General features: G+C 39.2%; 1 protein-coding gene across 3 annotated transcripts in view; it reads right to left on the bottom strand.

Moving 5' to 3' along the window:
* Window positions 1-13,150, bottom strand: part of MON2 (MON2 homolog, regulator of endosome-to-Golgi trafficking) — a 126,886-nt gene that overhangs the window by 78,419 nt on the left and 35,317 nt on the right. For all 3 annotated transcript variants that reach the window (XM_073020906.1, XM_008003875.3, XM_008003877.3), the window contains exon 8: window positions 7,092-7,286. In XM_073020906.1, coding sequence (XP_072877007.1) covers window positions 7,092-7,286 — 195 coding nt within the window. The remainder of the gene's footprint in view (window positions 1-7,091; window positions 7,287-13,150) is intronic.

The raw sequence follows: 13,150 nt of genomic DNA, 5'->3' as shown, positions 1-13,150 counted from the left end.
CCTTCTTTAAGGCTGAATGATATTCCAACATATGTATATACTGTATTTTCTTGATTTGTTCATCTGATAATGAACACTGGAACTGCTTTCACCTCTTGGCTATTACAAAAATGTGACAATGAACATGGGTATACAAACATTTCTTTGAAATCACACTTTCAATTCTTTTGAATTTATATGCATAAGTAGTACTGCTGGGTCATATGGTAACTCTATTTTCAGTTTTTTGAGGGACCTCCATACTGCTTTCCATTGAGGCTGCACCATTTTATATTCCCACCAACAGTGCACAAGGATTCCAATTTTCTCCACATCCTTGTCAACACTTGTTATTTTCTGGTGTTCTGTTTTGTTTTTAACACTGACCACTCATATAGGCATAAGGTGATACCTCATTATAGTTTTGCTCTGCATTTCTCTAATGATTGGAGATGTTGAGCATCTTTTCATATGCTGGTCGGACAGCGGTATATCTTCTTTGGAGAAATATCTATTCATGTCCTGTGTGCATTTCTTAACATTAGTTTTTTGTTGCTGTTGAATTGTAGGAGTTCTTTTTTTTTTTTTTTTTTTTTTTTTTTTTTTTTTTGAGACGCAGTCTCGCTCTGTCGCCCAGGCTGGAGTGCAGTGGCGCAATCTCGGCTCACTGCAAGCTCCGCCTCCCGGGTTCACGCCATTCTCCTACCTCAGCCTCCCGAGTAGCTGGGACTACAGGCGCCCGCCACTGCGCCCGGCTAATTTTTTTCTATTTTTTAGTAGAGACGGGGTTTCACCATGGAGGAGTTCTTTATATATTTTGGATATTACTCACTTTTCAGATATGTGATTTGTGAATCTTTTCTCCCAAGTGTTGCCTTTTCACTCTTGATATGGTTTGGGGCTGTGCCCCTAACCAAATCTCATCTTTAATTCCCACATGTTCTGGGAGGGACCCAGTGGGAGGTAACTGAATCATGGGGACAGATCTTTCTCATGCTGTTATCATGATAGTGAATAAATCTCACAAGATCTAATGGTTTTAAAAAGGGGAGTTTGCCTGCAAAAGCTTTCTTCTTTTGTCTACAACCATTTGTGATATGCTTTTCACCTTCCTCCAAGATTGTGAGGCCTCCCCAGCCATGTGGAACTGTAAGTCCACCAATCTTTTTTCTTTTGTAAATTGCCCAGTCTCGGGTGTGTCTTTATCAGGAGCGTGAAAATGGACTAATACAATAAATTGGTACCGGGAGTGGGGTGCTGTGGAAAAGACACCTAAAAATGTGGAAGTGACTTCGGAACTCAATAACAGGCAGATGTTGGAACAGTTCAGAGGGCTCAGAAGAAGACAGGAAAATGTGGGAAAGTTTGGAACTTCCTAGAGACTTGTTGAATGACTTTGACCAAAATGCTGATAATGATATGGAAAATGAAATCCAGGATGAGATGGTCTCAGATGGAGATGAGGAAATTGTTGGGAACTGGAGTAACAGTGACTCTTGTTATGTTTTAGCAAAGAGACTGGCAGTGTTTTGCCCCTGCCCTAGAGATTTGTGGAACTTTGAACTTGGGAGAGATGATTTAGGGTACCTGGCAGAAGACATTTCTTTTTTTCTTTTTTTTTTTTTTTTTTTTGAGACAGAGTCTCACTCTGTCACCTAGGCTGGAGTGCAGTGGTGCGATCTCAGCTCACTGCAAGTTCCGCCTCCTGGGTTTACACCATTCTCCTGCCTCAGCCTCCCGAGTAGCTGGGACTACAGGTGCCCACCACCAAGCATGGCTAATTTTTTTTTGTATTTCTTAGTAGAGATGGCGTTTCACCATGTTAGCCAGGATGGTCTCGATCTCCTGACCTTGTGATCCACCCACCTTGGCCTCCCAAAGTGCTGGGATTACAGGCATGAGCCACTGTACCCAGCCAGCAGAAGACATTTCTAAGCATCAAAAGCATTCAAGAGGTGACTTGGGTGCTGTTACAGACATTCAGTTTTAAAAGGGAAACAGAGCTTAAAAGGTTGGAAAGAGCTTAAAAGTCTGACAATGTAATAGAAAAGAAAATCCCAGGCTGGGCATGGTGGCTCATGGTGGCTCATGCCTATAATCCCAGCACTTTGGGAGGTCAAGGCGGGTGGGTTGCTTGAGGTCAGGAGTTCAAGACCAGCCTGGCCAACATGACGAAAACCAGTCTCTACTAAAAATACAAAAATTAGCCGGGCATGGTGGCTCACACCTGTAATCCTAGCTACTCAGGAGGCTGAGGCGGGAGGAGGCGGAGGCTGCAGTGAGCCGAGATCATGCTACTGCACTCCAGGCTGGGATACAGAGCAAGACTTCATCCCTCCCCAGAAAAAGAAAAGAAAATCCCATTTTCTGAGGAGAATTTCAAGCTGGCTGTAGAAATTTGCATAAGTAACAAGGAGCTGAATGCTAATCACCAAGACAATGGGGAAAATGCCTCCAGGGCATGTCAGAGACCTTTGAGAGGCAGACCCTCCCATCACAGATCCAAAGGCCTAGGAGGAAAACGTGGTTTCGTGGGCCTGGCCCAGGATCCCTGTGCTGTGTGCAGCCTAGCGACTTGGTCCCCTGCATCCCAGCCACTCCAGCCGTGACTGAAAGGGGTCAACAGAGAGTTCAGGCCGTGGCTTCAGAGGGTGCAAGCATCAAGCCTTGGCAGCTTTCACATGGTGTTGATCCTGCGAGTGCACAGAAGTCAAGAACTGAGGTTTGGAAACCTCTGCCTAGATTTCAGATGTATGGAAACATCTGGATGCCCAGGTAGAAGTTTGCTGTAGGGGTGGGGTCTTCATGTAGAACCTCTGCTAAGGCAATGCAGAAGAGAAATGTGAGGTCAGAGACCCCACACAAAGTCCCTACCAGAGCACCACGTAGTGGAGCTGTGAGAAGAGGGTCACTCTCCAGACACTAGAATGACAGATTCACCAACAGCTTGCACCGTACACCTGGAAAAGCCACAGACACTCAACACCAGGCCATGAAAGCAGTTGGAAGGGAGGCTGTATCCTGCAAAGCCACAGGAGCGGAGCTGCCCAAGACCACGGGAACCCACCTCTTGAATTGGCGTGATCTGGATGTCAGACATGGAGTCAAAGGAGGTCATTTTGGAGCTTTAAGATTTGACCACCCTGCTGGATTTCAGACTTGCATGGGGCCTGTAGCCCCTTTGTTTTGCTAAGTTTCTCCCATTTAGAATGGCTGTATTTACCCAATGCTTGTACTCCCATTGTATCTAGGAAGTAACTAACTTGCTTTTGATTTTACAGGCTCATAGGCAGAAGAGACTTACTTTGTCTCAGATGAACTTTGGACTGTGGACTTTTGAGTTAATGCTGAAATGAGTTAAGACTTTGGGGACTGTTGGGAAGGCATGATTGGTTTTGAAATATGAGGACCTTTGAGACTTGGGAGGCCAGGGGTGGAATGACATGGTTTGGTTGTGTCCCCACCCAAATCTCATCTTGAATTCCCATGTGTTGTGGGAGGCACCTGGTGAGAGGTAATGAATCATGGGAGGCAGGTCTTTCCCATGCTGTTCTCTTGATAGTAAGTCTCACAAGATCTGGTTGTTTTAAAAGCGGGGTTTCCCTGCATAAGCTCTCTTCTCTTGTCTGCTGCCATGTGAGATGTGCCTTTCACCTTCAACCATGATTGTGAGGCTTCCCCCGTCACATGGAACTGTAAGTCCAATAAATCGCTTTCTTTTGTAAATTGCCCAGTCTCGGGTATGTCTTTATCAGCAGTGTGAAAACTAATACAACTCTGTTGACTGCTTTCTTTGAGGTGCAGAAGTTTTTAAGTTTGATGTAGGTCCATTTGTCTATTGTTGCTTTTGTTGCCTGTGCTTTTAGTATCATGGTCAAGAAATCATTGTGAAATCCAGTGTCATAAAGATTTTCCCCTATGTTTTCTTTTAGGAATTTTTTGGTTTTAAATCATATATTTAGGTCATAAATCTATTTTGAATTATTTTTTGTACATGGCATAAGGTAAGGGTCTAACCTCATTCTTTTGCATGTGAATATCCGGTTTTCCCAACATAATAGTTAAATAGACTATCCTTTCTCCATTGAGTGGTCTTGGCACCCTTTTCAAAGATCACTTGACCATATATGAGTTTATTTTTGGACTCTCTATTCTGTTCCATGGGTTTTTGTGTGTGTCTTTATGCCAGTACTATTTTACGCTATTGTGATAACTGTAGCTTTGTAACATGTTTTGAAATCAGGGAGTGTGAGGCTTCCAACTTTGTTCTTTTTTCTCAAGATAGTTTTGGCAATTTGGGGTCCCTTGAGATTCAATATGAATTTTAACATGGTTTCTTCTACTTCTGCAAAAAGTGATGTTGGAATTTTGATAGGCACTGTATTTAATTCATAGATCTCTTTAGACTGTATGGACATTTTAACAATTTTAAGTCTTTTAACCATGAACACTGGATATCTTTCCATTTCTTCGTGTCTTTAATTTATTTCAATAATGTTTTATAGTTTTCAGTGTATAGGCCTTTCACCTTCTTGGTTAAGTTTATGCCTAAGTATTTTACTCTTTTTGATACTTTGCAAATGAAATTATTTTCTTAATTTCTTTCTGGAATTGTTCACTGTTAGTGTATAGAGACATAACTGATTTCTTGTGGTGATTTTTTATCTTGCAACTTTGCTATGTTTATTAGTTCTAACAGTTTTTCTGGTGTGGAATATTTAGGGTTTTCTACATACAACATTACATTAGCAAATAGAGATAATTTTACTTCTTGCTTTCCAAAGCGGATGCCTTTTATTTCTTTTTCATTCTTAATTGCTCTGGCTAGGAGTTCCAGTACCATGTTGAATAGAAGTGGCAAGAATAGGCAATCTTGCCTTGTTCCTGATCTTAGAGGGAAAGCTTTCAGGTTTTCACTATTAAGTGTGATAACGGTTATTAGTTATTGTCTCTTCATAAATGGCATTTATTGCGTTAAGGTAGTTTAGTTCTATTCCTAGTTTGTTTGGTGTTTTTACCATGAAAGGATGATGAATTTTGCCAGATGCTTTTTCTGTGTCAATTGGAATGATCATGTGGTTTTTAACCTTCATTCTTTTAATGTAGTGTATTACATTAACTGATTTTTGTATGTTGAAACATCCTTACATTCCAGGGTAGATCCCACTTGGTCATGGTGTAGAATCCTTTTAATATGCTGTTGAATTAAGTTTCCTTGTACTTTTTGAGAATTTTTAAATCAGTATCAGGCAGCTTGATCTGTTTTTTGTTTTGTTTTGTTTTTTCCCTTGTAGTATTTTTGTCTGGCTTTGGTATTAATGCTGGCCTTATAAAATGAGTTTGGAAGTTTCTCTCCTCTTCAATTCTTTGGAGTTTGTTAATTGTTCTTTCAATGTTTGGTAGAATTTTCCAGGGAAACCATCTGTTCTTGGGCTTTTCTTTGTGGGAAGGTTTTTCATTGTTAATTCAATCTCCATACTAGTTATAGGTCTGTTTAATTTTTTTCTTGTGATTCCGTTTCAGTAGGTTGTATGTTTCAAGGAATTTATTCATTTCTTCTAGGTTATCCAATTTGTTGGCACGTAACTCTTCCTACTAGTCTTTTATGATCCTTTTAAATTTCTTATTTCTGTGGCATCAGTTGTAATGTCTCCTCTTTTATTTCTGATTTTAGTTATTTGAGTATTTTCTCTTTTTAGTCTTGATAACGGTTTGTTAATTTTCTTAATTTTTTTCAAAAAAACAACTTTCACTGATTCTCTCTATTGCTTTTCTATTCTCCATTTTGTTTATTTATGTGGTATTCTTTATTATTTCCTTCCTTCTCCTAACTAGTATGTTGTTTAATTTCCATACATTTAAGACTCTTCTCATTTTCCTTCCACTATTGATTTCTGGTTGGATTCCACTTTGGTCAGAGAAGATACTTGGTATGATTACAATCTTCCTAAATTTGTTGAGACTTGTTTTATGGCTTAACATATGCTCTATCCTTGAGAATAATCTATGTGCACTTGAAAAGAATGTGTAATCTGCTGATGTTAGGTGGAGTGTTCTGTATATGTCTGTTAAGTTCAACTGTTCTACAGTGTTGTTCAAGTCCTTTGTTTCCTTATTAGTCTTATGTCTGGTTGTTCTACCTTTATTGGAACTAGAGTATTAAAGTCTCCTACTATTATTGTATTGTCTATTTTTAGAATATAAGGTCAGGCGCGGTGGCTGACACCTGTAATCCCAGCACTCTGGGAGGTTAAGGTGGGTGGATCAGCTGAGGTCAGGAGTTCAAGACCAGCCTGACCAATAGGGTGAAGCCCCGTCTCTACTAAAAATACAAAAATTAGCCGGGTGTGGTGGCAGGTGCCTGTAGACCCAGCTACTAGGGAGACTGAGGCAGGAGAATTCCTTGAACCCAGGAGGTGGAGGTTGCAGTGAGCTGAGATTGTGCCACTGCACTCCAGCCTGGGTGACAGAGCAAGACTCCATCTCAAAAAAAAAAAAGAAGAATATAAATGTGAAAAAATTACAGAATGTGAATTTGACTTAACACAGAATTTTTAAAAACCATCGTGCATTATTTTCTCTGACAAACAGTATTTGAATGTTTATGACTAAAGCATTACATAAATAGAATTATCATCAGGAATATCACAACATAATAGGCATTGATTAACTTTGCGAAATAGATACAATATTGGACTGTAAGTCAAAATAATTGGTTTCTAATCCTAGATTTGACCAAATCTTTAATGTCTTTGCTTTAATCTGTTAAGACAGTATAAATGAAAGCAGAATAAACTGAAGAGACTATAATTTTAATAATCCTTCAAATGAGCTGAGTTCCTAAATTAGCTGAGTTCCTAAACCACAATTCCTATGCTGCCTTCAGATAACAGGCAATGACTCTGCTTCACATATTATGAATAATCTATAAACATAAACAAGATTCCAGAAAGGACAGCACAAACCTTTAGAGTACCTAGAATACATGTAGGTACTCAAAAAAATTCTGTTGAACTAAATTGAAAAAACTAAACACACTATAACAGACCACTTTTTACAAAGGGCACAACATGCAACTATATACACAAATACGTAAGGAAATTAGCACTTACCAAAAGACTGTAAAATTGCTTAATCAGAACAGATACTACTCTCAGCAAACGCATGCAGATAGGAAAATATGGTTTTTCAACTGGTGCTGGAGAAGATGAGGTGCTGGAACCTTGTCTGAATTTTATATTTGGAGAAAAGAGCTTTATCACAAGAGGACATACCCTTTCTTTAAGGAGGAAACTAAATTCTTGGTGCTATTTGCAAGGAAAAAAAGAAAGAAAAAAAATAATTAACTTTATTTGTACTAAATACTTCTAAAAACACAGTCTCACTAGGAAATAAAACTTCTTAATAACCAGTATAAATAATTTAGCTTTACTATAAATTTATATGTTTTATTGTTTTATAGTTTACCCACAATTTTGAAATTTGTATTGCACTTAGAGAGTCTAAGATCAGAATAGTCATCAGAGCCCAGCATGGTGGCTCATGCCCGTAATCTTAGCATTTTGGGAGCCCAAGGTGGGAGGATAGCTTGAGCCCAGGAGTTCAAGATGAGCCTCAGTAACACAGTGAGACCCTACCTCTACAAAAAAATTTAAAAATTAGCCAGGTGTGGTGGCACACACCAGTAGTCCCAGCTATTTGGGAAGCTGAGGTGGAAAGAACACTTGAACCCTGGAGGTCAAGGCTGCAGTGAGCCATGATCATGCCACTGCCCTCCAGTCTGGGTGACAGAGCAAGATACTATCTCAAAAAGTAATAATAATCAGTATTACAAGAGGTTTTTGAAAGAATATAAGTTTAAAAGGAACACTTAATGATTTTAGAATTAAGTAATTGGTGATTACTAGAAACTTTAGTTTTAGTTGGACACTGGTAATTAAAAACATAAACAACAGAAGAAAGAAAATAGAGCCAGGCATGGTGGCTCAGGCCTGGAATCCTGGCACTTTGGGAGGCTGAGGTGGGAGGATTGCTGGTACTCAGGAGTTCAAGACCAGCCTGAGCAACACAGGGAGACCCTGTCTCAACAACAACAACAAAAATTAGCTGGATATAGTGGTACCGCCTGCGGTCCCAGCTACTTGGGTGGCTGAGGTGGGAGGATCACTTGAGCCCAGGGAGGTTGAGACTGCAGTGAGCCATGATCACACCACTGTACTCCAATCTGGGCAATGGAGCAAGACCCTATCTCACATAAAAAAAAAAAAAGAAAAAGAAAAAAAGAAAGAAAAGAAAACAAGCTATACAAATTCAAGCAAATAAATAGTTTAAAATAGGCAGCTGAGGAGAGAAAATTTCCTAATAAAGTGTAAGTTATATAATTCACTGATTTCGTTTTGCAAAGAACAATTCCTTTCATGCAGAGATTTAATAATTAACTTAAAATTTTGTTCTGCTTGGACTGCTTGAACAGAACATGATGAGCTGATAAAACATACAATGGCAAACAAGCATAATTATTTTACAAGTCAGGGAATCTTGCAAATAATTCTTAAATTTTACTTACAGTCATGATATATTACAGAGAAAGCACTCCTTAACCTGTTAATTCCCTGCCTATAATAGCAAGGTAATCCCATTTCACTGACAATATAAGGCTTAGTCTGTATTTAATGACTAGCCTCAAATACGTATTATTTTGTTGTCATCCAAATTTCACTGAAGCTATAAACAAAGAAAAGATCACAAAAATCACTTGACCTAATCCTTTAATCTTACAGAGAAGGGAAATAAGGCATAGAGCAGGTTGTTTGCTCAGAATCACAAAATTTTTTAAATGTATCTTTTTTTTTTTTGAGATGGAGTTTCACTCTGTCACCCAGGCTGGAGTGCAATGGCACGATCGCGGTTCACTGCAACCTCCACCTCCCAGGTTCAAGCAATTCTCCTGCCTCCACCTCCCAAGTAGCTGAGATTACAGGCATGTGCCACCATACCTGGCTAATTTTTGTATTTTTAATAGTGACAGGGTTTCACCATGTTGGCCAGGCTCTCCTGACCTCAGGTGATCCGCCCGCCTTAGCCTCCCAAAGTGCTGGGATTACAGGCGTGAGCCACTGCCCCCGGACTAAATGTATCTTTTAAAAAATCAGATTCTCAAGAAAGAAAAACTGAAAACACAGATAAATAAAAACATAAAAGTAAGTCTTGCCTAATCTCACCTCCTGGAGATAAGTGGACTAGTCATTGTTAACTTCTACATGTATACTCTTCCAGACTTTTATAAATATTTTAATATACTTTTTCATTCTTTCCCCCAAAATGAGATCTTAAGAGATAAATGACTTGAAATTATACTCTCACATCCACAGTTAGTTTCTTTGACTGCCAAAATGAAAAGTAAAGTCCACTTTCATATTTTACAAAAATAATTATTTTGTACATTGGTTAATATATAAACATACCGGCAATTCTTAAGCAATTCTTAAAAGTTTTATCAATTCACTGTTTCCCTCTCACTACTCAACTCACTCCAGTTGGGTTTCCTCCAGCACTATCACCAACCATCCCAACTCTACTTCTCCACTTCTCATTATCCTCATCATGATCTCTGTGGCCAAAGCAAACACTTTTCAGTCTTTCCAGTCTTCATCTAATCAGATCTCTTTGTTTTTGTTTTGCTTTGTTCTGTTTTTGAAACAAGGTCTTGCTCTGTTACCCAGGCTGGAGTGCAGTGGTACGATCATGGCTCACTGCAGCTTTGACCTCCTGGGGTCTTCCCACCCCTCAGCCTCCCAAGTAGCTGACGCTACAGGTAAGTGTCACCAGGCCCAGCTGATTTTCTAAAAATTTTTCATAGAGACAAGGTCTCACTATGTTGCCCAGGCTGGTCTTGAACTCCTGAGCTCAGGCTATCTGGCCGCCTCAGTCCCCCAAAGTGCTAAGATTACAGGTGTGAGCCACTGCACCTACCAGATCTCTGTGAACCACCTGATATAACTGATTACTTGCTTCATCTTGAAACTTTCTTTGCTTTTGCCTTTTATTATGTCACACTCTCTTAGATTTGTTCCTGCCTTCTGGCCTTGTGTTCTCAGTCTCTTGTATATGCTCATCCTCAACTGTTTAATGTTGAGGTTCCTCAGAGGTCCAGAGTACCATGCCCTTGCTTTGTACTCTAGGTTCTCACCAGAATCTCATTCACTCCCATATCTCCAATTATCAACTACATGCCAGGAACATTTAAATTTATAATTTCAGCCCCAAACCTTGAAATGCATAAGTCCAACTAACATTTTGTATGTCTCACAGATACCTCAAAATTAGTATATATATGAATAATGTGTCTTTGTGATAAAAATTCTGCCCATGAAGTACTCCATCTTAGCAAATGGTTCACTGTTCAAGCCAGAAAGCTAGAAGTAATCTTTGAGACTGCCTTTTTCATCTTCCACTATAATACTTCATTGAGGCAAAAGGCAAAGCTTCAGTGACCTTAAAGCCTATTTTTCTAGAAAAGAAGACATCCTTTCTCAGGGTCACTGCTCTTCGACCTTCTGTGTGGAGCATTCTTTTCCTATTCTCTCCATGTCTCCTAGCTACTCTTAATCCTTCATTTACAAGCTTAAGTATCATATCCTTGATTTATTACCAAGTCTCCACCAGGTTTGGTCCACTGTTATTCATTTCCTAATACTTTTAATACTTCTCCTTCACAGCACTCATCACATCTTATCAACTCAGTTAAAATCTGTCTCCCCATTAGAATTGTAAGTGCCACAGGGCAAAGACTTTATCAGTCTTATTTAACTTCTGTATACTTGGCATAAAACATAAGTGACTGGTAAATTTTGATTTCATATGTGAATGATGAGTTAAAAAAGAAACAAATATTTATCTCTGGAAGAAAATTGTACATGAAGAAGATCTAGTATCTTACACAGAAGAATTCATCCCCTTCCATGCTTTATAGTAGGAAGAATAAAGTAAATTTTGTAAGTATAATAAATCTGTAAAAACAGGCTGGGCACGCTGGCTCATACCTGTAATCCCAGCAATTTGGGAGGCCAAGGCAGGCGGATCACAAGGTCAGGAGATCGAGACCATCCTGGCCAACACCATGAAACCCTGTCTCTACTTAAAAAAAAAAATACAAAAAAATTAGCCAGGCATGGTGGCGGGTGCCTGTAGTCCCTGCTACTCAGGAGGCTGAGGCAGGAGAATGGGGTGAACGGGAGGTGGAGCTTGCAGTGAGCTGAGATCGCACCACTGCACTCCAGCCTGGGCTGTTAACAGAGCAAGACTGTCTCAAAAAAAAAAAAAAAGAAAAAAAAAAATCTGTAAAAACAGTTTCAAATATTTTCCTATAAAGTCAGAAAACATAACCCAAACATGAAAATTTTAAATTCAGATTCATTAACCAATTCATTCATTCAAATATTTATCAATGGCCAGGCGCAGTGGCTCAAGCCTGTAATCCCAGCACTTTGGGAGGCCAAGACAGGCGGATCACGAGGTCAGGAGATCGAGACCATCCTGGCTAACACAGTGAAACCACGTCTCTACTAAAAAATACAAAAAAACTAGCAAGGCGAGGTGGTGGGCACCTGTAGTCCCAGCTACTCGGGAGGCTGAGGCAGGAGAATGGCATAAACCCGAGAGGCAGAGCTTGCAGTGAGCTGAGATCTGGCCACTGCACTCCAGCCTGGGCGACAGAGTGAGGCTCCATCTCAAAAAAAATAAAAAATAAAAATAAATAAAAATTTAAAAACCAAATATTTATCAAACACCTGCCATATGCCAGGCACTATTACTAAAGACACCTGTACAACAGTACTAAGTCCCTGCCTCACAGAGTTTATCTTCTTGTAGGGAAAGAGAGAAAATAAAATAATACACAACATGTAATAATATATAATACATATATACGTGTGTGTATGTGTCAGGCAGGAGGTGATAAGTACTACAAAGAAAAATAAAGAGGGATAAGAAAGATAATGGTGCTGGTAGGAAAAAAGGTTGCCATTTTACACAATGTGATTGGGGAAGATGTGTCTGATAAGTTGACCATTAAGCAAAGCCCTCAAAAAAGTAAGACAGCAAGCCATATGAGGAAAAAAGGATTCCATGCCCAGGGAATAGTAAGTACAAAGGCCTTGGGGCAGGAATCTGCTTGAGGCACTTCAGAAACAACAAGAAGGACAGTGTGGCCAAAGGGTGAGGGCAAAGAGAAGAGAGGAAAGAAACAAGATCAACGAATATCGGGGACTAAATCATGAAAAGTTCCACAGAGCAGAAGGACACTTCATCTTTTAGTCTGATAAGGAGGATATCAACTGAAGCAATTTACAAGAGACTGAAAAGATTTGACTTATTTTAAAAGACCATTCTGGATGTGGTGTCACAAACAACTATAATAAGTGGTACAAGTATTAATATACATGCAAGCAAACCAGTTAGGAAGCCAACACAACAATTCAAGTAAGAGGTGATGGTAGCTTAGACTAGAATAATTGTAGAAGTGGTAAGAAGCAATTGGATCCTGAATATATTTTGAAGGTAATGGTTGGGATGTGATACGTAAATAAAAAAGAGGGGATACGGAGAGAAACTGATTTGGATCAACATGAGTTCAAATCCCAACTCCATCACTTATAAACCATGAAACTGTGGACAAATTATTTAACCCTCTGGATGTTGTAGTTTCCTCATGTGTAAAACAGTGATAATTGGTATATCTTAGGCATTTGGGAAGATAAAAGAGAATATGTAAGGAATCTGGCACATAGCACGTAGAAGGCAGTCAAGAAATGATAGCTGCTGTGACTATTATTTATACAAGAGTATTGGACAAGTTATATCTAAATACTGCTTATCCTATTACACTACAAGAAAGGGAATTATCAGTATATACTGCTCATCAAGAGCATTTAACAACTGCCTAATGTATACTAAAAATTATGAGCCATATAAAAATAATTTCAGCTCCAAATCCTGGCCTAAACGATCTTATACTACTGTACCACTTGATTCACTCATTTTGTAGGTAAGAGCAAAGGATATAATGGATTACTTAGGGAGGAAGCATGGTAAGGGAAGGAGCTAGATGAGTAGTTAAGAAACCTAAATTACAGTTCAAGACCTGCTAATAACTACGGGATCCTGTATAAGT

The sequence above is a fragment of the Chlorocebus sabaeus genome, chromosome 11, assembly GCF_047675955.1.
Source record: "Chlorocebus sabaeus isolate Y175 chromosome 11, mChlSab1.0.hap1, whole genome shotgun sequence".
In the NCBI taxonomy this organism is placed as follows: Eukaryota; Metazoa; Chordata; class Mammalia; order Primates; family Cercopithecidae; genus Chlorocebus; species Chlorocebus sabaeus.
This window is presented reverse-complemented; position numbering and strand designations above follow the sequence as displayed.